Source organism: Sceloporus undulatus, chromosome 6, assembly GCF_019175285.1.
Source record: "Sceloporus undulatus isolate JIND9_A2432 ecotype Alabama chromosome 6, SceUnd_v1.1, whole genome shotgun sequence".
Lineage (NCBI taxonomy): Eukaryota > Metazoa > Chordata > Lepidosauria > Squamata > Phrynosomatidae > Sceloporus > Sceloporus undulatus.
In genome coordinates, this window is record NC_056527.1 from 136,459,255 (window position 1) to 136,484,991 (window position 25,737).

Consider the following 25,737-nt stretch of genomic DNA (forward strand, 5'->3'; position numbering starts at 1 on the left):
TTTGTTCATATTGCACATGCACACAAATGCAAATACAATTTTAGCATCAGTGCTCCTATCAGTAAACTTCTGTGGTAAGAGCTAATGGGACTGTAGCCAAAATGGAAACACAGGTTGAAATGGGTAGTGCATGTCCTGGTAAAAGAGGATGTCTGGTCACCCTGACCTGGACAAGTCGCACTATCTTAGACTCAGAGAAAGGCAAGGACAAACCCCTTCTGAAACAAATTCTGCCATGAAGACCAGTGATAGGTCCACCTTGGAGTCACCATAAGTCTGAAATGACTTGAAGGCACGCAACACCAAAAATACCTAAACTGCAATAGAGTGCTCTGAAGCTGCAGCAGTATGTTCTGCAGTGCTAACTCCAGAGTGAAATATCACCACATTCACTCTGTAAGTGTCTGAGAGGGCTGCGCCTGTGGTTTTCCACGAGACCTTTCTATAACTTCACTGTTTCCTGCCATGAACATAAACTGGAGGGAGGAAGAGATGTCATCTCACAAACTTGTGATTGAGACTGCAAGGAAACACAAGCAGAAACACCAGCCCCAACATCATTTAGGTGAAATTTTTCCATGTGACGCACTAGGAAACGTAGGGTTGAAACACACCGATGCTTTCTCTATAAAACACCATGGGCCTAAAAATCTTGAGCCCCAGACAGGTTACAATTAATCATGGGTTAACGACCAAATTTGCAAATAACAAGTCACAAGTAATGTTTTACCTGTACCAAGTTACTTTGTTGTAAGAAAGATATCATGAAGTTCAAAAACAATATAACAGATGGGATCAAAGTTACTTCTTGGGTGCCAAAATCAATATTTAGGCTGAGATCCTCATTGCAGCTGGCAGAGGATAATGTTTCTTTACCATATTTATGCCCATTTCTGGGAAGTTAAAAGGGAGGTGATTGGGAAGCTAGTGAAGAGTGATAATGAAAGTGGCCAGCTGGATAGTGGCATGACAGGACGAGAAATTATCCAAATCAGGGTGTCTTGTGGCAATGAGTATACAGTGTGGCAAAACTAAGAAAAATTGTTCATTCATTTGTTTGTTTATGCAATTTAAATGCCCTTTAAAAATATTTGAACGTGAAACAAGGCTTGTACATATTGAACCACCAGAAAGCAAAGGTGTCACTAGCTCAGCCACCCATGAAAAAAAAGATTTTGGTTTTTGGACTGTTTTGGATTTTGGAATTCTGGACAAGTGAGAGTTAACCTATATGAAACCTAATAGACCATAGACCTGACATAATACAAGGGAGCTCATTGGGCTCATGTTGGCTACAAACCAACAGCCACCACTGTGATAGATGTTCTTGTTAGGAAAGCTGTTTTAATATAAGTGTGGAAAGAAATGAAAACACTCATCCCTTGAAGGACAACATTTATATCAGTCCTATTGAAAGGGCAAGGGAATAATCATTTCTCTATGGTGCTTCTGGAAGAACTTGGAAAAAAGTTGATTTGGGACCACAGTCCTTCTACTCTGGGGGTTCTTGGAGTTGTAGTCCAAAAAGGTAATGTTTCCAGTCTCACTTGTGATTCTTCCAGATGTTCTCAAGGGCAGAGAAACCCTTTTGACAAGCAAGTTGCCTATATCAGTCTCTCCCCACACTTTATTCTGCATTTTGTTGCTGTTCTCATTGTTGTGTGCCTTCAAATCATTTCCAAATTATGGAGATCCTAAGGCAAACCTGTCATGGGGTTTTCTTGGGAATACATTTCAGGAGAATTGTGTAGTACATGCAGAGAGAAGCCAGAGCTGCAAGAGTCTCAAAAGCTAGAAACATTGCCACTTGTTGCTATTATTATTTAATAGTTATTTTAATCATGTATATCCCACTTTTCCTCCCAGATGTAGGATTCAAAAAGGCGTACCAAATTCTTAAAACTAGCACAGATTCAAAACATCAGAAAAATGTGTAAAAGATACTTATAAAGGAATCTATGACAGCCAGTGTGGCATAGTGGTTTGAGTGTTGGACTACGACTTTGGAGACCAGGATTCGATTCCCAGCTTGGCCATGAAACCCACTGGGTGACCTTGGACAAGTCACACACTCTCAGCTTCAGAGGATGGCAATTGCAAACCCACTCTGAACAAACGTAGCCAAGGAAATCTTGCCAAGGAAACCCCATGATAGGTTCATCTTGGGGTCATCATGTCAGAAACAACTTGAAGAGTTAAAATCATTTAAAAGTCATTAAAAGGCAGAATATATATACAGTATATATTCAGCAAAACAGCACACTATTAAAAGCCCTTCACAGTCAATTCCTAAAAGCCTGACAGAACTGGAAAATTTTCACTTGTGAGTAGAAAGAAAACAAGGTGGAAGGTTAGTGATGGACATACAAACTAGGAGGGGATTCAGCCATTTGCTTTTGCCAGAGTCTACTGGGAATGGCTAGATTCTGCATTAATTGCACACAAACTACTTTTGCACATTGAACTCAGTTTGCAGCTGGGAACAAAGGAAGGAAAAAGAGGAGGAAAGATAAAATGGGACATTTTAAAGGCAGATGAGAAACTGGGATGACAGAGGATTCATCAGGACTGTCCCTGCCAAGCTGGGACAGTCTAAATTTCTGAGCACTTTTCAAAGGCAACCCCAAGGCAGTAATGCAGTACAGTAATCCAAATGGCATGTAACCAAGGCATGTGATACCTACCTTGCAGTGGCATCAACAGAGCCAACATGGAGAGCATGGGAGCGAGGGGCATGATGTTGTGTGTGTGGCAGTTCCTTGCTTCAAAGTAAGGTAATACCTGGCCAACTTCCTCTTCACTTCTGAAATTCAGGGGCTGGTGCAGCCAGGCTGTCTCTTTTTCAAGAGGACACAAAGAGGCATGTGCCATGACTTCATCAGCCACAGCCTCTGCCCCCTTTCCTTTCACTGCGCCCACCTACCTTCACACTTTGCAGACACTTTCCTCCTGTGGCTACAGTCAAGAAAATCAGGCCTCCTTTGTTATTTTCTTTTTAAAAATATGTGGTCAGTAGCTGACACCAGACATCTCATCCGAGTGCTCTTTAAAAGCCAACTTGCTCTTTCCCAGGTTTGGTGTTTTTGTCCTTTAAAACTAGGGGAGTGTGCTGCCAAGGTTTTGACCAAACCACTCACACAATTGGGTGCTATGTGTTCCCCCTCAAAACCCTAAGTTGCATTGCAGCCTTCTCACAAGTTCATTAAAATCTTCATGTTCCGGTAGTTACCACTGAGGAAACTATATCCTCTCCCATTTCCGAAATCGCATTTGCAGTTCTTTTTTTTCTGGAAACTGACACAATGAAGTGATAGATCTATTCACCTATGCACATGATGTCACTGAAGTTTGACTTAGATCTTTTAGACTCTTTTTCTGGATGCCTCTACCATCTGAGGGAAGATGGCTGAGATGCCAGTCACAGATGCTGGCAAAATGTCAGGAATAAATTCTTCTAGAACAATACCACATAGCCCGAACAACCCACAAAAACTATGGCTGAGATGGCTTTTTGAGTGGTGGCACTCCACTGGTTGAATGCTCCTCCACGGAAGCTTTCTTAGCACCCACTTTGTCATTCCAGCAATGGGTGAACACTTAACTCCTGCTCATTCCCCCTCAGCCTTTTAAATTATTTTAAGATGTGTTCAGTTCTCCTGGTATTTGTTCCTGATGTTGTTGTTTTTAGCTGCCCTTGTGCTGACTCTGACTCATGGAGACCCTGTGGATGAGATGTCTCCAAGACCCCCTATCATCCACTGTTCTGTTTAGGTTTTGTAGATTCAGGATCCTCAACTCCTTGAGTTTATCTCTCTAGTGTGTAGTCTTCTTCTATTTTTACTGTCTTCTACCTTTCTTAGCATTATTGTCTTTTCATGCCTTTTCACTATGTGGCCAAAGTATGACAGCCTCAGCTTAGTCATTCTGGCTTTCATGAGTTTGGGCTTGATCTGTTCTAGGACCCATACGTTTGTTTTCTTGACTGTTCACAGTATCCTCAGCACTCCCCTCCAGGGTCACTTTTCAAATGCGCTCATTTTCTTTCTGTCCACTTTCTTCACTGTCCAGCTCTCACATCTATACATGATGATGTGGAATACCATGGATTGGACGAGTCAAACATTAGTGCTCTGTTGTCTATTTATAGTGGTTGGCAATCTGTACTGTAATTATCGATTCATAACCCATAGTTATGGATCTGTCACTGCTCCATATTTACTAATGCTAGGTAGTCAGGATCATGGGTGCTATTGCCATGATCCTAAAGGCCCTCCCAAACCTACTTTGCAAGGCAGCCATTGCACTGTTTGTTCAGCTTGTGATCCAGGTGCAAGAGGGTGACATTTTCACCAATGAAAGAGGCAGCTTCAAGGCATTGTGACAGCAGTCCTGCTTCTGATTGCTGCATCCTTTCTCTCTTGTAGGGGGTGACTAGAAACATAGTCTTTCACCCTGTCCCAGTCCTCTCCTCCATAGCCTTCAGATCCCAGGAGAGACTTGTGCTGCACCTTATTGATGGGGAGGAGAGGAGGCAATTTAGAAATGGAAAAAAATCAGCTGCTCTTTGTTCTGAAGGGAAGGAAAATGATGGCATGCTTCATCTAGAAGCACACCTTCATTTCTTGCCCCTACAAGCCTAGACCAGCAGCATTTTCTTCTCCTGAATTGCCTCCTCATAGTCACAGCTAACAGGGTGAGGAGAGAAGATATGAAACGGTTTGGGTAGAGCATTATACTAAGCCGTCTTGTTGTAGGATCTCAACCAGGGTATCCTGTATGAAGTATTAGATGGCCCTGCCAGCCCCTTGGCTCTTGGTGATTCTGGTCCCTATGGCCCTTTCACTGTGCAACCCACTGAACTTGCTAGAGCTAGAATGATATAGTGGTTTCAGTGTTAAACAAGGACTTTGAGGTTCAAATCACTGCTTGGGCATGGAAACTCACTGGGTGACTTTGGGCAAGTTACGCTCTCTCAGCCTCAGAGGAAGGCAAGGGCAAATCCCATCTGAAGAAGCCTGGTCTCGCTCCTTTTCTAAGCCAGGCCCATCACCTGCAACAAAGCAGTATTTTGGAGATGAAAGAAAAGTTCAAGCTTTTGTTGAAGAAAAAACACTCTTTGCACCGCGATCGTGAGAAATTCTGACCACTTCCTTTTTATTGAGATCAATGGTTGTTCTCGTGACAAAGTGTGGAAGATGAGTAGTAACAGAAACCAAACATAAGCAGTTATGATCTTTCTTTTTTGGGGAAAAATCCAAACCTATCCAGCATCCTAGTGAAAAGCTTGTAAAGGAAGCATACAGTTTCCTTCTCCTTTTTGTAAAGCACTTCAACAACTGAACAGAGCTTGGAAAAGTTTTTTTGGGAGGGAGAGAGCTTACTATGTTCAGTAATCCCCCAGCCAGCATCAGAGATTCAAGAAGTAACTTTTCCAAGTGCTGAACATAAGGTATGCTGCTTTATTAGCACCAGTTCCTTGAGCAAAAATATATTAGCGCACTCAAAAAAATACAGGCAACACAATTCTTCATTTTATAGAAACTTAACCTCTAGGGAGAAACTCTTTGACAAACATCTGAAAATAGACATTTTAATGAGATTATTTAAGGTACTTCTGTCTCCTTCCCTGAACAGAACAGGCTCTGAAATACTGGTAACCAAATCCTTTCATGCTGAGAGGTAAGTCTCACAACATTCAATGGTACTGTACTTACTCCCAAGTAAGTGTTTGTAGGATTTTAGTGAAAATAGCTAAGAGAGTCGACCGTATTACAGTAATCCAATTGTATTGTTGATAAGTGGATCGCTTGATATTTCCTGGAACAAAGGTTTCATCAATGGAAGCATTTGGTACATTTTCACTCTTCGGTATCTTGTATGCTACTCAGACATAACTCTGTACTGTACATTGTTAAGTATTAGTAACTTGCAAACTGTCAGTGCAAAAACACCTCCCTCCCCAACTGGAAAGTAATTCCCTAACCCCATATTAAATATACACAAGTAACCAACAGGTTGGTTTTGATTGTCATTCATTGTTCAAAGTTCGTTAAAACTCTCCCATGGAAAGCAGACCCTGGAGGCATAAACTAATTTCAGAATTTCTGTACATAGCCAAAAATAGTTTAAATTACATATATCTCTATGTCTCTCTCTCTCTTTCTCTATGTGTGAGTGTAGATATATATATATATATATATATATATATATATATGTATGTATGTATATATATGTACGTGTATATTCCAAAAAATACCAGCAGCAGTAACAGCTGCAGAATACAAACAATGCAGGTTGCTTTCCTGCTGTCACTAACTTTATCTCCCCCGACGTTTCACTATACATCCCTGGTTAAAAATCGCTCATTGGAGAATATCCTGCTGCCCTTTCCATGTGAAATGTACACATTATGTTTTAACTAAATATACATATTGCACACAAATAATTTTCTTTTGACTGCTTGGACTCAGTGCTGACTCTACACTCCTTGGAATAACTCCTTATTACAGGTAATGCCATCTTTTATGCAATATTCGTACCACAAAATGAAAGCCCAATTCTGCTGCATTCTATGGAGTTGGTAGGCTGAGAATTCCCAATCCTTCCCTAAAGTACAAATCCCAGGATTCCATAGGATGTTACCATGGCAGTTAAAGTGGAAACATAGTGCTATGGTTATGTAGCTGGAAATGTGAGCTGAATTAGGATTCCTCCAAACTGGCTGTATGGCAAAGCAGTTGCTCCACTGTTCCCTCAGACTATTTATCTGCACCCAGCAATTCTGCTTGATTTTGAATGTAATCCTAATTATACATGGATGGATGACCTTTATTATACATGGATGGGTCAAATAGTGGGCTTGGAAATGTGCTTGGAAAAGAAAGGCAACTGTTGTTTTGTGTAGAGGATTGCACATATGCCAGTCCTAATAGAGGAGACTTCCAGATGTGTTATAGGGGAGTTGCAGCCCGCCACATCTGGATGCTGCCAACTTGGAGAAGGGTGGCAAATTATATACTTTCAGTCATTAGGAAATACTGTTTCTAGCTCTAAAGAGCCAACTTTCCTCTGTCAGACACTTGTAAATGAGGACCTAGAGAACCAATGGTTTGTGCAGGAGACTCAGTGGTGGACTTGGTTGTGATCTTGTGTTTATTTATTTTTTTTACTTATTTTCTTGATATGAAATTTCTGCTGAAAGTTCTCATTTTGTCCTATTTGGGATGAGTTGAATGACATGTAAAAGAATCTGAAGATGCTTGCTGGGAATTGCAGTCCAGCATCTGCAGGGATGCATGATTCTCAGCCCTGATTCAGACCATGATATTTTGGTTGTTCCTCAAAGATCACAGTTGACTAACACATATTACTAGGTGTATCTATATGGCCTGCTCTAATGTAAGTATGAAAAGGCCTTCAGCAAGGTGCTTCTTATAGGCCCGTTGCTGCCTTGTTTCCAACCTCCTCCATGGGCAATGGGTTAGCCTAGGTCTCAGACAATGACAAGATTCTGACAACTGTTGGGCAACCCTCTCTAAGAGCCACAACTTAAATTCCTCACAATGTTCCAGAGCACCAATGTACAATGTTACCTGTTGGCATATATATGAGGAGTGCAGTGAGCTATGCAAGTTCTGAACACTATCCCCAACATAGGTTCTTCACCTGGGATAGAACCCATAAAGCCTGGAATAAAACCCAGTGTGAATTCATTACACTCCTGAAATAAAAGCCCCAGGCTCCCCACAGAGTATACCAGACTCGTATGGGAAATTAAAATAGTCTGGCACTAGGAATAAAATGTTGAAGAGTTGCTAAGGACTGGTCTTAGTAGAGGGATCTACTCTGCAATGGAACTTTTGCAACTGCCCAAGGATACTAGGTTATGGTGTCAGGTTTGACTACTGTATATGCATGTAACTACTTTCCCTTTCTCACTTCCCTGGACAATTCCAAATCTTGGAAACATTTGTTTGATAGCTCCAAGAGTGTCTCAACTAATGCAGCTAAGCTAGCTGGAGAAATTCTGTAATCTAAAAACAGGCAACGTTTCCAAGCTCTGGCTGTATTTCCAATGCCCCCTTAGAGCCAATGCAGATAAAGCTTGTCCAATATGTGATTTGGTAACCTGGCTAAAACACCCATGGTCATATTGCAGAATGTTTGCAAAGATCAATTTCTTACAATGAGAATTGAAAATGCCAATTGTGCAAACACATATTGTGGTACAATGGGCTCTTGGTATCCACCAGGATTTGGAACCCCCCCTCCCCCCGGATACCAAAATCTATGGATGCTCAAATTCTATTTTATACAATGGTGTTACTTGCATAAAATAGTAAAAGCGAGGTTTGCTTTTTGGAATCTTTGGGGAATATTTTCAAGATATGGATGGTTGAACCCATGGATGCAGAATCCATGGATACAGAGGGTCAACAGTAATGTAAGAGAGTACTAGTCAAAGTGGTAGTATTTGGATCGGTACCAGTCTATGAGCTATTGGTCCACAGTGAACTTCCAGGAAAGAAAGAAACAGATGAACAGATGTCACAATGGATACAAACATGGTGCTAGTCCCTGGGAAGAAAATCCCTGCCTACTTCCACATCAGATAGCTTAAAAAGCACTGGGGTAATACAGCACACTGATCAGTCCATGAGCTATTGGCTACTGGTCCACAGCTTTAAAGCTGCCTGTTGAAAAGTGCCACATTTCATCTAATAGCAGTCACCATCTTAAATCCGATATATGAGTGAAAAACCATTGCTGTGAATTAGTACAGCAGCTGCTGAGACTAAAAGAACACTACCTTTAAGGGTTTGCTCTGTTATAGAAAAGAATGACCTGCCTTGCAAGTAAAATGCTAATGGAGCAAACACACATCCTTAACAGTCTTTGTCCATGGGGCTACTCATCTTGGTCAGGAAAAAAAATGGGGAATTGGTATACATAGCTGGCATCAGTGGTTAACAGGACTGAGTAATTGCCCAGAATTGTTAAGGAGCAGACCAACACATCCAACACCACCATTTTGGTTATCACTTGACACTGTGAGCATGCTTGTTCATCACTGGTAACATCAAGAGATTGTAAGTGTGAGTGTGCCATTACAGACCCAAGACCACCGTCAAACTCTCCATGTGTCCTGAAATGTTAATGAAAGCAACATTATTGAATGTAACCAAGTGCAAAGAAGTCAAAATGCTGTGGGAACAAGCCCTTCTGTTTCAAAATTTGGTTCCCACCAAGATCCCCCATTCTTATTTTAAACACATATTAGCTATTTCTAATGTTTCAACAGTGGAAACAAACTAGGCGTGTGAGTCTACACTACTTTTGACTAGAGACACGATTCCATTTTCCTCTGAAGTTTTTTTTCGGAGGGTGGAGAGGAATCTTGCAGAAGGGAAGTATAATAATTTAGCTAAATGGGACAGTGATGGGGCTGTGCTCTACCCAAAATGGCTCAGAACAAAATGGTGCAGTTCAATTCCATTAAAAAAAAAAGTCTAACAAACAACAAAAGTCCACAATTTAGAGCACAGTCCTAATTGTGACTAACATTATTACAGAAGGCAGTGAAAACTGGTTCTCCTCCTTGGAGCTTAATTCAAGGTTGGCGTTGTTATTTAAATTATATATTAAAGCTCAGTAGCTTACGTCACAAAGACATTTCTGCTGGACAGAAGCCTGGAAACAGAGCGAGAGGCTGTTTTGAGTACATGTATATTTGTCCATGATCCAAGCTTACGTCTATATTGACCTATTTTCCTAGATGCGCAAACACCACTCTGTGGAAGATATGCTAGAGTGTTATTTTTCAATCCATCTAGAAGGTTATGAATAATTGTCCCCTTCGTCAGTAATTATAGCTCCAATATGCAAGAGATCCTCCAGTCTTTCCTTTCGCCTTATTCTTGTAGCAAGGTTTCTCTCCAGTTAAAGCCACCGGTTGGTCCATGAGTGAGTGGGAGGATGGGTGGGTCAGTAAGTTGCCACAGACCTGTCTCTCCAAGTTCTTCGCAGCAACAAAAACCCAAGTATGGAATCTGCAGGTCATAAAAAGAATGGGATTTAAAACCAGGTAGAGAGAGGTAAGAAAGGCAAGAGAAGTATTACAGTGTTTCTCAAAACTTTGGTCATTCAGCTCCCAGAATGACTGACCGCTGGTCAAGCTGGCTGGGACTTCTGGGAGCTGAAGTCCAAAATACCCAGAAGACCAAATCTGAAGAACCACTTAAGTATTAGATCCTAATAATAATAATAATAATAATATATTATATATTATTATTATTATTATTATTATTATTATTATTATTATTATTATTTATATCCCGCTTCTCTGTTACAAAAAAACCTGGATCCCTCATTAAACAGTGACTGCCTCCTTCAGCTTTTGATTTCAGATGCTCACCAAGAACCTGGTCCCATAATCCTACAACTCGCATTGTTTAGAGCTGCCCATGGCCCCCAAAGCCTCAGAAGTAAATCATCATCATCATCATCATCATCATCATCATCATCATCATCATCATCATCATCATCATCATCATCTCTATCTCTGATTTGCCCAACACAAAGTCAAGATATATTGCTCTTATGTATCTGTGTGAAACTCCATTGCCTTGTTGTCAGTTACATGCAAGATAATCCTATTAAGGAAACTTTCTCCTCTTCAGCTCTCTAAAGCCCCAAAGAATAGCCTACAATTATCATGCACTACTGTTGACAGGGAAAAACAATAGCCTGCGATTATCCATGCACTTTTGAACAAAGCACATTTGCACTTCTTAATCTATAGACAAAAATACAACTCTTCCATACACCTTAAAATGCTCCATCTTACTCCTGGATGGTAGTTACCTTTCTGACCATCTGTACAAAGTCCTTTGAATTCTGGGGTGACAGTCCTTGCAGCTGGCAAGTACATGCCTCAAGGGACGAGGCATGTGCCACTATCAAGATGTTATTCCCTGAAGAAAGAGACAGAGAAAATACAAGGTTTGGCATAAATTGTTAACTTTCCATGGATAAAATACTCATCTTATGCAAATATATTATTGTTTTGAAATCTTTATATTTCCTGGTCAAGATCTGATCAAATGGTGCACCTACACTGTTGAAATAATGCAGTTTGGCACCACTTTACTTGTCATGGCTCCATCCTACAGAATCCTAGGATTTGCAGTTTTGTGAGGCACCAGCAGGCTTTCACAGAGAAGGCTAAAGATCTTGTAAAACTACAAATCTCAGAATTCATAGGATAGAGCTACATCACTTAAGGTGGTGCCAAACTGCATTATTTCTACCATGTAGATCAGTGATGGTGAACCTTTTAGAGGCCAAGTGCCCAAATTGCAACCCAAAACCCACTTATTTATTGCAAAGTGCCATGTCCCTCTGGCTTTCCAGTAACAAACTCTGGCAAACTCTGTGCTGGGATGATGGCACATGGGCCCACAGAGAGGGCTCTGAGTACCACCTCTGGCACACGTGGCATAGGTTCGCCTTCACTGATATAGATGCACCCAAAATCAACAAACACAGCTTAGGAAGATTTATGATTTTAAGCAAAAAAAGTAACAAGAAGGAAGGAGTCCTTCCTTCATCTTTTCCACTGCCCATGTTTTTCCCACTTGCAAGGATGTCTCTGCTTTCCTTCCTGCAGGATTTCCTATGCCATTCCATCCTCTCTCCACTCCCTTTTTTAAAACTTGAATCCTCCTGAGAGCCTCCTGTTTTACAAATGAAAACTGATGTTAGTTGCATATCTTTGTATATAATGAGTGCAGTTTCCCCCACTGCTGGAAAGCAACCAAGAAAGCAAATCTTGTGTGGAAGAAACCAAATACAGGTACACCTTATTGAGACTGCAACCTCATGTATACCTTCTTTGGACTAAGCCTCATTTAACTCTGTGAGATCTAATTCTGAGGAGAAGTGTATCGGCTAAGATCCTGTTGTATAACTGCATCAGCATCATTTAAAGAAAGGACAGTGCAGTGGTGCCAAGAATCAAAAGGTTGTGGGTGCAGTTCCACAAAGGAAGAATGGTCAATTCTTTATGGATATTGTCAGGAAAGAATCTAATCCCACCTTTATTGGTGGGTGGGGGTGACTGCTGATGGATCCATGTCAATGGGGCTGTGAATCCACTCTCAGCTTTAGCTGGAAGATGAAAAGAGCTATCCCATGGTGCTACACTTATTTGGTGATGAAATTCAGAACCTTGACACAGATCCTTTCAGACCCAGAGCAGATTTATTGTCTTGCATGACTTGGAAGTCATCAGCTGCCACTGTCCTTGGGGCTAAGAGAAGCAAGGTAGGGCTTGCAAAACTACTTGTCCTTTGGCACAGGTAATGTTTGCAAAGTAGCATTCCTAGGATTCTTTTGGCTCCAAAGATGCTTCTCCAGAAGGCTGCCTTAGGTGAAACAGGTTACTTGGAGCCTGCAACCTTCTTTTTCCAATGACAACCTTGAAGAGTCTGCCTTCTCTCCTTTCTTTGGAGTGCAGTACTATACTCTAGCATAAAGGATGGTTACACTAGTGTGCCATAAGGCTGGACTGTAGATCAATTACTGAAAAATAGGGTTTTTACTTGCCTTTGGCTTTACATTCACTTAGGATCTCTTTTGTTACTTGATAGCTTCTGCTGATGTATGTATCATACGACTCCGAAATACCTAATTTGCTAACAGGTATATGAGGTCTGTGGAGATAAAAATAACATACAGTGCACAAAGAAAAAGAAAGTATAAAAGAGAAATCTGAAATGCTTGGGACCAGAGGTATTTTGGATTTTTTTTCTATTTTGAATACCTGTATTTGCATATATGTATACAATGAGATATCTTGGAGATGGGACCCAGGTCTAAGCACAATATTCCTTTACAACTCATATACACCTTTGTATACATAGTCTGAAGATAACTGTATACAATATGTTTAACAATTTTGTCCATGGAACAAGGTTTGTGTACACTGAACCATCCTACAGAATCATGGGATTTGTAGTTTTGTGAGCCACCAGCACTCTTTGCCAGAGAATGCTAAAGACCTTGCAAAACTACAAATTCCAGGATTCCATAGGATGGAGCTGCAGCATTTCAAGTGGTGCCAATAAATTACTTCTACAATGTGGATGAACTCCAAAAGGATTCTAGTCCTAATTTTAAATCCAACTTCTGATCCCAATTACAGTAGCCCCACTGAAGCAATGAGATTTATATAAGTTTCTTCAAATTCTCAATGACATTCTCCAAATGACTCTATTGGCTAACTCTAACTGGAGCTAGCAATTGGACTGAGTCCCTAAATCTGCTCCATCAGCACAAGAATCTAAAATAGAAATAAATCAATAGTGTCCAAGCCTCCCTTACCTGTATGTTGTATCAACACTCAAATTGGCTGCAGCTAAATCCACTGGAGGTATCCAAGCAGGCAAAGAACTCCCAGTGACCCATTTGGTCCACTCAAATAAACCCGGCTCCACTCGAATCTTCAGGCTATTCTCTTGCTGCAAACCTACAAGGTGAACAATAAAAATAAGGGTTCATCAACGAAGAAATTCATTCACATCCAGGTAGGGCTCAAGCGACCGCATCTAAAGTTAGTCCTGAGTAGGGTACACTCATTTAAATCAATGGGATGTACAGTCAGCCCTCCATATGCATGGGTTCTGCACCCATTCATGGATCGAAAATATTTTTTAAACATTTGATTGTGCCTTTTTTGTCAGGGATACCATTTTATTATGCCATTGTAATATAATGGGAATTGAGCATTCCTGGATTTCTGGATTTTGGGGTCCACAGCAGTTCCTGGAACCAAACCTCAGTGGATACCAAGTGCCCACTGTATGTAGATGGAGGAGTATAAGTTCCCAATTTTTTCACATGGTCTACTTTATGTGTGTGTGTGATGTGTTTCAAGTAATTTCCTACTTGTGGCGACCCTTATGAACCTATGGGGGTTTTCTCAGCAAGACTTGTTCAGAAGAGGTTTGCCATTGCCTTCCCCTGAAGCTGAGAGAGCCCAAGGTGCCCTAGGTGGTTTCATGGCTGAGCTGGGAACTGAACCTTGGTCTCCAAAGTCATAGTCCAATGCTCAAACTATTCACTACACCACATTGGCTCTCTTGTTGGTCTACTTTAGTTGAGGCTAATATTGGTTTTAGCCTCAAATGATGATGTTCAATTGAATACTTGATTTTGCATTTTTTTTCCTGATACCTTTAATTACACACACACACACACACACACACACACACACACACACACACACACATGTTCTAGTCTCCTGACTGTATAAATAGGATCTTTCCAGTGCAATAGAGAAAAGCATTTCACATATATGCAGCTCCAGCTGTAGGATTGTTAGTGGCCTTTAGGCATAAGTGTGTATATGTCTGTGTGTCCTGCTTTGCTGTATTTCCACTCCTCAATTCTTCCCTTTATCACTTCATACTGTTGGCTACTGAAAGGAGGTGTCATCCCTATTTATTGAACCAATGACTAGTTCTTTCCAGGGGTGCGGGGAAGACCCAGACAATGGCTGCATCCACACTGCAGAAATAATTTGGTTTGACATGGCTTTAACTGCCATGGCTCAATGCGATGGAATTCTGAGAATGTGTAGTTTTTGTGGTGCCAAAGCTCTCTGACAGAGGAGGATCAAATGTCTTTCAAAACTACAACTCCCGAAATCCATAGCCTTCCGCCACGGCAGTTAAAGTGGCGTCAAGATGGATCATTTCTGCACAGTCCCAACATGAACAAACCCAGCTGCTTTGTTGACATCGCCTTACCTTTCAAAATATAGTGTGCCGTCTGTACGCAGCGGAGCGATGGAGAGCAGTAGATGTGGTGGATGATTGTGTTGCTTTCAAGAAGGGCCTCACCTGAATTAAAGCACATATTCAGAATAATATGTTCCTAGGAAGAAATAAACATTAGAAGGATCCATCCTGTCCCTCTATTTGCAGTGAAGGCAGGCTGACAGGAAGACAAATTTCTCCAATGTGGTGCTACTCAATGGGCTTTTTAGTCATGCTGAAAATGGGGGACATTTTGGAATTCTTCCTCGACAGAAGATTGACAGGGAGGATATGTCCTGGAAAAGGGGGACATCTGGTCACTCTACTGAAATAAAGGAATATATAGGCTTTTCAATTGATTGGCCATGGCTCTTTGCTATATTGGTTCACACACCGGTATTTTCAGCACTGTCTTGCTAACTAAGAAGTGCTTTTCACTGAATTTTAGAACTGGAATGTTTCCTAGCTTAGCCTAAAAAGGTCAGGGATTGAACTGGTGGGTGCCATTTAATAATGCAAGAATGCATTCATCTAGTCTGATATTGAGAGACTATTACTCCCAGACAGTTTACTCTTGAACAAGAATCATTTCCTCTATAAAACTATGGTAGGCTTCTGCCTCTGAGGCCACAGGAGGCATTTTGAAATCTGACAAGTGGCCATTTCAGTTTTGAAACAAACTTGGCACAATTCGTGTCGTTCTGGTCTCCATGTTCTTTCCCTTCTGTTCATATCGTTACCATTTAATTTTTTCTTTGCTGAGCTACGTTGTTACTATCCTTAATACGTTTCATCCAGTGCTTCGTCGGTAAATACATTTACTTCCAAAAACAAATTAAGTAAAAGAGATATGGCATGGCAGTACAGTTTGCACACCTTTAGGTGGCAGTCATGTTGTACATACCGACTTGTGGGATCGGTTGCCAAATTTCACTGATCTTTAACACACCCCAGTTACATGGAATGTTTACTTGAATATATAACAATAGCTAGTTTTCTGTTTATTTAGCATCTCAGCCAATCCACTCAAATACAAGCTGGGACTAATGGTAGCTGCAATTATACCCCCATGTCTTTAATTTCTGCAGCAGCAGAACCACATACCCTCCAACGTTTCAGAGAGGAAAACCAGGACATAAGTGACCAAGAAACATCAGAGTATGGCCAAGGTTGCAAAAGTTATGCATGAGAAAGAAGAGATAAACTAGCATAGGCTGCAGCAGTTTGATTTTGCCAGGGCCTCCTGGGAAGGGACAAATTCTGCCCTTGGACTCCTCTTCTCCTTGCTGAGGTAATGCATTGCAAACTACTTTGGCAATTTGAACTTTGTTGTACTGTATTATTTTGCATCAGTACTAAATTGGCTTTCTACCTAGATATTATTAAATGACGAAAAGCTCCTAGCACTTGAAGGTGAAGATATGAGATATGGGTGGCATGGATATATTTTTTATGGGAAAGATAAGTTACATAAAGAGTTTAAGAATATTGTCAAAAAAGCCTTAATCTTTGTATGGGAAAACCTTAAAACAAGATTATGTAGAAATATTCCACAATGGTGCTCACCCCATGAAGCCTTTTTTTTTTTTTTAGTAAAGAAGGCATTCCAAAGCTCAAGTGGCTACGATACTCAGACCTTTTGTCAGATACAGTAGAGGGCAAAGTAAAAATAAAATCTCAGGCAGAACTTAAGGAAGCTGGTATAACATGCCACTGGTACTTATATGGGCGGGATACAAACTGCCGCTTTGCGGCGGTCTGCCGCCGCCGCCGGTTAGTCCGCGGGGGAGCCGGAGCCTCCACACGGCGCGGCTCCCGTGCAGACTGAAAAAGAAGCTCCAAAATGGAGCTTCTTTTAGAGTCACGTTTGCGACGTAGCAAGGCGCCAGGGGCGCATTCGCTACATCACAAAGGACGTGACGTGTACGGACACTCAGCGTCCGATACGCAAAGATAGCGCCGGCCATGTAGAAGGGCCGGCGCCATCTTGTACGGACGGAGTCCGTATTAGGCCCAGGGGCGTCTAGAAGAGACCCCCCCTTTTTAAAATGGGACGTCCTCTGGACGTCCCAAATGCCGGTTTGTAACTGGCCATGGACAACTATATGAAAGATGGAAAATTGATAAAAAAATTAAATGGGATAGAAAACCAAAAAACTCAGTGGGAAGAAATTACATTAAAGGGGAAAACGAAATTGATTTCCAGATATTGTAATATGTTACAAGAATGGGATACGGAGGAGGAAATAATAAGACATTCTATGGTAAAGTGGGCGCAAAATGTAGGCCATAATTTGGATTATGAAGAATGGGTCAAAGTTTGGACGAAGGGCCTAAAAAATACGACCTAACTAAAAGGAACTAAAAGAAAATGTCTACAAAATGATATACAGGTGGCACATATTCCCTAAAAAACTATCCTATATATATAAAAATACAAATCCCATTTGTTGGAAGTGCCAGGAAAAAATTGGATCGTTTTTCCATTTGTGGTGGTCATGCAAAATAGCAAAGCAGTTTTGGGTTAACATTCATATATGTTTAAATGTAGATATGAAAATCCAAATTCCTTTCAAGCCAGAGGTCTTTTTGTTAGGTATGATCTGCAATGATCTTATTAAACAAAATGGTAAATTTTTATTCTATGCTTTAACATGTGCAAGAATAATCTACGCAAAGTTTTGGAAAAATTCAAAGGCACCGTCAACAGAACAATGGCTAATCAAGATATATGAGATTTCTGAAATGGACAAATTAATAAGATCATTTGGCTGAAATGGACAAATTAACGTGTTGGATGAAAGACAAAATGGAAGATCATGTTCTCCAACATTGGGACAATTTCTATCAATTTTTATAGAATCAATGGAAAAGCATTTTATGAACTGGAAAAGTTACTTGGCAGATTTATCAACTAAGTTAGAAAAAGAGGAAAATGGAAGGTTTGGAAACTACGTCTTTTTGAAAACAATGGTCTTGTTTGATTTTCCCCCCCTTTTTTACCCTCTGTTACTCTTTAAAAAGAAACCAAGGAGAATCATGTATATATTTGACTTAGACAGTTTAAGCATGACTTGGAAAAAGAGGCTAAGAAAAAAGGTATACTCAAAGTAATGCGAACAAGTAGTTAGGCTTAGAAAATTGTAAGCAAAGGGGAATTTAATTAATTTGGTAATTGTTAATTAATATTTGTACCCATCAGTACAAATTAAGGAAGACAATAATAGGTGAATTAGAATTTTAATTAGAGAGCAAGAATAGAAATTGCATGAAATGCACGGACTTGCTGGTGTTGTAGTAAAAAAAAGAATGGTATTTCATTGAAAACATTCTGCAGACCAATGACCTCAGGCCCAATCTTTGGTATCTCTAGTTCAAGGAACAAGGGCACAAATAATGCAGAAGATCTTTGCCAGAGAACTACTGCAAGTCAGAAGAGACTATACTTGCTAGATCAAGGGTATCCAGCCTTTTGTGCCCTAGGCCCTCATTCAGTCCCAGAGGAGATTGCGTGGGCTACGTTCCAGCAGAGAGCGAGGCAAAAATATAAAACAATTGTAGCCTAAAGCTTTTACAGCTAATAAGGAAAGTTTTCTTTTTCCACACTGCACACTTACAACACTTTGATTCCTCTTTAACTCCCATGGCTCCATCCTATGGAACCTGGGATTTGTAGTTTCATGAGGTACTTAGATTTCCTTGTGAGACCGCCGCCCTCATGCCTAACCAAACTAGGGTTCCATAGGATGCAGTTGTGGCAGTTATATAGCTCTTCCACACAACAGAAATAAAGCAGCTTGACACCACTTTAACTGTGATGGTGCCATCCTGTGGAATCCTGGGATTTGTAGTTTGGTGAGAAATTCAGGGAGCTCTGGTGCCCCACCAGACTAAAAATCCCAGGATTCCGTAGGATAGTAATAGCACTTAAAACTGTACCAAACAACATTATTTCTGCAGTATGGATATACCTATCAGGCTGCCCTCTGAAAGGGGCCTAAGTCTTAAAATGAATCCCACTGTGGGAGAAAGGCAGGATATAAATCATTGAAATACATAAAAAGAAATAAAAGAGAGCATTTTCAACCCTGGGGGGGGGGGGCACTACCAGCTGAAGGTACCCTGGAGCATGGGACATGAGTACCTGGAGAAGCCTTGAGAGCCAGATTGGGATAGAAGGAGAGCTGGATTTGTGTTTCCAGACAACGATTTTTCTGTATGGATTTCATAATTAAAAACCAAAACATTACATGAAGGAGGCTTAGCTTGGAGAAGAGGCAAAGTCATCTCCAGCTTCAGTCAGCTGAAGAGCTGCCACACACAAGCTGCAGCAAATTTGTTGTTCACATGCAAAGAACACAAAATGATGCAGCCATTGCAGTTGCAGTGGTATCAAAGTACAGTACTAAATTTCTGTAGTGTGAAAGGGATGCCGGTCTCTTAGAGAGCACTTTGGGAATCATATTGTCTCACTGACTTTCCTGGTAGCTTTTGTTTTCAAAAATATGTGCTCAGATCAGTTTGTCGCAGCAGCGGCAGTGAGATGGATTTGCAGCCAAATGTTTTTTCACTGCTGAACCCACAGTATGTGCAAATGGAGATCACAGTTGAAGTCACTGCCTCCAAACCCATCATGACAACTGCTGCGTCTGGTCTTGCACAAATGGCATTGCAGAAGGGCGGCAATGCCACCAGCCGAGCCCTGGAAGCCAAAATGGTTGATGCAGATTTTATGCAAATCATAGCACACGCTGACACTTAAATCAATTCATCACACAGACACCCAGCAATCTAAGGCCTGCCATCTATTTCCTACAGTGGCTGCTGTTACTAAATAAGTCAGGCATTTTGCAAGAAAGCATACTACATTTTTAATGGACTTGATTTTTCCATCTCACCATCCCCATCCTTGAAAATTTGGGCCAGAGCCAGTACAAAAAATCTGTGCCTTACCGGCTGATCGCTGACAGCAGAGGAAGATCACAGTTTGAAGTGTGTAGGAGGGAGGCAGGAAGGAATGGTTATATATTTTTAATTCCTCCAGCTTAGATTAAAATCTGAGCCTGAAACGAAGAAGAACTCAGAGGGTGTAATGTTCTGTTCGAATTGTAAGACTCAAGGATTTGGGCGTTGTAAATGTGTGAGCACCAAGCACTGGAACCTTGTGAGTCCCCCACATTTATGGTTTCAAGTCTGCAAACCCCAGTCCAAAATGGATCCTCAGGCTTGGCCTTGATGTATTTTTCAATTTGGTGGCATTTAAAGAAACCTTTTCCTCTGGTAAGAAGGTCCTTCTTTTGACTCAGAGGGGGGCAATGCCGGAGGGTCATTTTTGCTGGACTTTGGCAGGCCAAGGGACAACTACCGCAATGCCACTGGCTCCCAGAAATCTCTAAGGGCAAAACTAACCATATAAATAGATCAGAAATTGGAAATGACTAGTTTCCTGGAGTTTTTCTAGTCATTTCCAATTTTGGGTTTTTTTTAAGAAAGTCTCTTTCAGTCCTAAAAAAGCCTGCCTTACGTAACTTTAAATAGGCTTGTCCCCTCATAGGCTTACAGGAGGGCAAGTTTCCCACCAAATGTTTAAATAGCAATGGAGATATACCACAATTACCAATGCATGGGGCAAAGAAGCTCTTTCTATGGCCCCTAGTTGCCCTTTTCTCCTTCTCCTGTCTAGCTGGAATTATTTTTAGCAGCACCAGCACTAGGAGGATAGTGAGAAAAGGCTGGAAAAACCCTTTCAGGGCCAGGTTGCAGCTCCATATCTGTAGTGAATAATGCAATACAATAATATGTGGAATGCTTGCAGACCCCTTTTAAGGCTGAGAAGGGAAGTGTGTAGGGGTGTCTACACACTTTTCCCATCTCTGCTTTATACCAGAAGCCACTGAGCTTCTAGAAGAGTTGTAACACAAAGCAAGCATTTTTTGAGGCTTGAAGTAAACAGCATGCTACTTCACTAGTTTTAGTTTTGTTTTTTAAAGTTAATGATGAGCTGTTTTTACTTGTTTCCAATTGTTGCTACCTGTTGTACGCAGAGAAATATTTGCAGAAATCTTATTTTTGCCACTGGGCAACAGGCACCCATCCATGAAGGGAGCAAAATGAACTCAAGCGCAAGGCTTCCCAAGATGTTAAGTGATAACTTCCGCATGTTTGACCTCCTTTGGAAAGATGATTCATGGGAGAACAAGCAGGGACCCGTCCCTGCCAAGGCAGGCTTACCAACAAGCCTTGCTTGTGTGCATCCAAACACGGTGATGGGGGCATCCTTTTCATAATCCCTGAATCCACCACTTCTTTGAGGTAGGCTGTGAGGCATGTTCAAGTTTGTGCGCACATACCTTCCTGCCAGGAGACACACAGAGAGCAAAGTGCTGAGATTAGACAAATAACTTTTAACATGCCTTTTTTAGTACCCATAATAGTAAACTTTCTGACCTTTCTATGTTCTAGAGAGGGAGAGGATCTTGCAGCAAAGAGTTCCAGAGGGATTTCCTTTCCACGAGTCAAACTGTAATGCTGCAGCCATTATGGCCCAGGGTGCATCTACACCATAGAATTAATACAGTAATACGCTATAAATAATGCCGTTTGACACCACTTTAAATGTAGGAGCTCCATCCTATAGGATCCTGGAGTTTTCAGCTTTGCAAGGACCTTCTCTGCCAAAGACTGGTGGTGCCTCACAAGACTACAAATCCCAGGGTGCTGTAGGATGGTGCCATGGCAGTTGAAGTGGTGTCAAACTGCATTATTTCTAGAGTGCAGATGTACCCTACTGGGCTAGTCATGGAAGCTGTGGAAAGAAAAGGAACCATCTCCTTGCTTTGGCTTCCCAGTGGTGCCTGCAATGTCAACGGAGCAGAGCATCCACTCCAAGGTTTAGTCTGAATGCTAAAACATCAACCCAAGATGCTGAAAATAATAGCCAGTACTTGGATAGCTCATCTAGAGTTCAGACTAATCTCCAGAACAGTTTTAATAGCAGTTTTTAAAAACAGGTTTGAGCTGCCTGCTTCTGGACATCTTGCCAGGCCACTGACCCAACACTTGCATATATAGCAGTAGACTGTATTCATGAAGAGAATGCAAAGGATTATTTGCACCCAGATGACTATCCCAGGATGAGCCACAAATAAAGTAAGTGTACATTAAAGCACATGCTAATGTCCCTCATTCAAACCACCGAGAAACAATTCACTAATGGAAAAGGGAGGGGCAGAATCTGACCTAGACAGTTTGTCTGTTTATATTTTTATTTATTTCATTTGTATGCCGCTTTTCTCCCAGAAAGGGACCCAAGGCGGCTCACAAATCTGTTGTTCCTAAGTGCCCTTCAGTCAACTCCAGCATAGGATAACAATATCATAGGGTGTTTTTGGTAAGGTTTATATAGAGCAGGCTTGCCAGAGCCACTTTTTAAGGCCAAGAGAGTGTGACTTGCCTCAAGTCACCCAGTGGACTTCTGTGGCTGAGCAAAGATTCAAAGCCTGGACTCCCAGAGTTCTGGGCCAGCATTTAAACCATTACACCATACTGTCTTCTCCATCTTTAAGAAGATTTAAATCAAATCCTTGGCAGACTAACCTTTGGTATCAAAACACTGCGAAAGCCAGTATTTTCCAAATATGACGTCCATCCGTTCTCCGTGGCGGCAAACAAAAAGGCATCTTTTCTGAGGCCCTGGTGGGTTGGTAATCCTTAAAGGCTGGACACAACACAAGGTAACATGTTGGTACAATTGTTAAAAAAAGCAACAACAAGCAGCCTGCCTTCACACCAGTGGCTAGCCAATGTAAGAGACCGGTATAGAAATATTCACACATGTGGATATCTGCTTTACCTGCATACTCTGACAAAAGACAGTGAGTGGTCCAGTATCTCCTGGCCCCTGATCTTCCTGTAGTCTTCGATCCATCACCCCATCAGTGAACATCAGAAGGGAAGAGGAAGAAGTGGGGTTCAGAATAGAATATGACCTGTATCACATACAAACAGATAAAGATATGGATGCTTATTTTAATTATGGATTTACACCTCACCTCTGCACATCACATTTTTACAAGGACACTTGCAATATTATTTCCTCTCCTTTCCAGTCTAATAATAAACCACAACTCAAATGGTCACCATCACTCATCAGGATAAAATATCTACTGCAGCTAATGAAATCATCCTTTTTGGAACAACAGGGTGTTCAACTCTTCATTATATGTGAGAAAGGGTGACTGGTGACATCATTAGGGCTCATGCCACCCAGTGCGGTAACTCATTGTGTCACCTCCATGGACTTTCTCCAGGGTGACCAGAAAACTTCCTTTTCCAGGACATGTTCTACATTTCAACACACATGAAAGCCAAGAAATCTGCACATGATGGTATAATGGAGAAGGAAGCATGGGTCCCTGAAAGGACCAAATTTGGTCAGAGAGAATAATGTTAGCCAGTCCTGATCTAGGTAGATATAATGACCCAAACTTAATGTGGCTACTGTGTCTGTGCTAAAATTGTGCCCAGAAGAGACAAATGGTTGCTTGGAGCACAAGAGAACAGTTCAATTTCCCCCATCAATAGGATGGCATGACATTCTCCATTGCCACATTCTAGCCTTCCGGCAAAAGAGACTAATCCACAATGAAATCTGCTGTTACCTCGGTGCCCAGGATCTAAAGCCACGTACCCATGGAATACCCAAGTGCTGCACTCATCCGCTTTGGTGATGTAATTTTCAGGTAGCAATCCCGAGCATCCCGTTGCAAAGGAAGTACCATAAATCCATCCTTCACTGGTGGTAATTTGCTCCACAGGAGACATGAAGATGAAATCCCCTGGCACAAGCTCAAGCTCATCATCATTCTGTGGCATGTATGGGTAGATCACTTGCAGGGTCTATAGGAGAAGACATAGGGGAGGAGAAAGCAAAAGCCTTCAACCACAACTGACCAACAAAGATTGCTCTGCTTCTTACCCTTAATTGTCCACAGGGCCTCAGCATTGAAATCAATTAAAATAAATTAAAACCCTACTTCAGTCAAGTAAAAAGGTTTCTCCATGGATTAAAATAATGCCTATTTCTAAGCACTGTGTGTAGAGAGATCTTGTAGCACCTTTGAGACTAACTGAAAGAAAGAAATTGGCAGGATGAGCTTTCCTAGACTTCAGTCTACTTTCTCAGATGCATTTGGCTCTATTTCTAAGCACTAATTTATTTAATTACTTATTTATTTTTAAAACTATGATGGTGTTCAGTACCATTTGAGACAGGCTGGGAATCATGGGGGGCTGCAAGTATTATGTAACTGAAGCTTCCAGCAACCCTAGTCAAAGGTGAGGAATGCTGGGAGTTGCAGTTCAGCAACATCTGAAGGGCTGCATTATTCCCATCCCAGATTTAAGAAAATGTATTCTTACTTTTCTTCCAAAATGTTACTTGTTAAAAGACTTTAAAAACAAACAAACAACCCTATCATATGTTATTTAAAATTAATCTCAAAGGGGTTGATGATGAAAATGAGATGCAATGAAACAACAGCTTAAAACGTTACACAACAATAAAATCTGTTTGAAAAAGTGATATGTTGAAGAGTTCTGATGGCTGCCTCTCCTGCGAGAGCGTTGATCCTTGAACTTACCTCATGATTGGAAAATCTAATATCGCGGGAGAATATTGTAGCCACCCAGTCACAACCCAGCTTGACGTCTATGCTCTGAGCTAGCTTCTCGAGCGTGGGCAAGTGGCTTGCTTGGAAGTGGTAAGCCAGCGTCACATGGAGCTGCTTCTTATGGGGCTCCACATGGACATCTGCAAATTGGAAATCTGTGGTCAGTTCATTTCAAGCCATGGAATGACATCAGATCTGCCCTGCTGGCTCAGAACAAATTCCAATGTAATACTTCCAACCAGGCCCAGCTTGTTGCTTTGCATGGTTAGTAAGCAGGGCGTGAATGTAAGAAACCGTATTTACAATAAGGCCAAGAAAAAGTGGCCTCTGCCTGCATTAATATCCATCCAGACCATCTTAACTGGCAACAGAAATAACATCTGAGACAAAATGTAGGCCAGTGACTCTAACATCATCATGTTTCTTCTCTTGTATCATTTTTTAAACATCTTTGCCTGACGAAGAAGCAGCCAGTGAAGCTCCAAAAGCTTGCATGGTGTATTCTGTGCTTTTTAGTTGTCCCAATAAAGATATTGCTGTTTTGTGGATTTTGGATTGTGTTGCACTTTTCACTGAGTTCATAAAAAGTCAGACCATTGAGCCATTGAAGCCAAGTAGTGGCTGTAAGGACTGTTGGTGGCACGTAAGCAGAGGAACATTAATCATGAAGAAAAGTTGAGATGGATTTTGCTGATTTATTGCTGCTCAGTCACTTTAGCAACAACAGTAACCACTGAGGAAGACCTTAGGGCTTGGAGAATAATAAGGATGGGGGATGCTATGCAAAGGGATCTTGTAGCACCTTTGAGACTATGTGAAAGAAGTTGTAGCATAAGCTTTCATAGAGTTGATCTGCTTCCTCAGAAGTAGGGGGATGCTGCACACTTTAAGCCATCATTTTTCAGAGATAAACACTGGCTACTCTGATATTAATATATCCTGGTAGTAGATTGGTAAGTTAAGAACTCTCTCTTTGTGTGTGCACTGCATACAACTGCTGAATACCTCCCTCCCAATGACCATTTCAAGACATAAACAGGTGCAGTTATACTTGCATATGTTACCAACAGGAATCCAGCCATTTTATTTATCATATTACTTCTGGTGTCTTGCTAATGTTTTAAACTATTGTATGGCTTTCAGTTTTTTAAAACATTGCATTTGTATGGTCTGGTTCATAGTACTCAATCATTTTAAGCCTATCCGTTTCTCCAGGGTGGGTTTGATATTTTTTAATCAATATTAAT

At 41.2% G+C, this 25,737-nt stretch overlaps 1 protein-coding gene across 1 annotated transcript in view; it reads right to left on the minus strand.

The window, feature by feature from the left end:
- Positions 1-5,129: 5,129 nt before the first annotated feature.
- Positions 5,130-25,737, minus strand: part of LOC121933997 (ubiquitin-associated and SH3 domain-containing protein B-like) — a 31,454-nt gene continuing 10,846 nt past the window's right edge. Inside the window, exons 7-16 of the mRNA XM_042473976.1 lie at positions 24,461-24,645; positions 23,509-23,717; positions 22,672-22,807; positions 22,416-22,536; positions 21,051-21,173; positions 14,811-14,903; positions 13,384-13,528; positions 12,607-12,713; positions 10,864-10,973; positions 5,130-10,049 (exon numbers count right to left, since the gene is read on the minus strand). Coding sequence (XP_042329910.1) covers positions 9,912-10,049; positions 10,864-10,973; positions 12,607-12,713; positions 13,384-13,528; positions 14,811-14,903; positions 21,051-21,173; positions 22,416-22,536; positions 22,672-22,807; positions 23,509-23,717; positions 24,461-24,645 — 1,367 coding nt within the window. The 3' untranslated portion in view covers positions 5,130-9,911. The remainder of the gene's footprint in view (positions 10,050-10,863; positions 10,974-12,606; positions 12,714-13,383; positions 13,529-14,810; positions 14,904-21,050; positions 21,174-22,415; positions 22,537-22,671; positions 22,808-23,508; positions 23,718-24,460; positions 24,646-25,737) is intronic.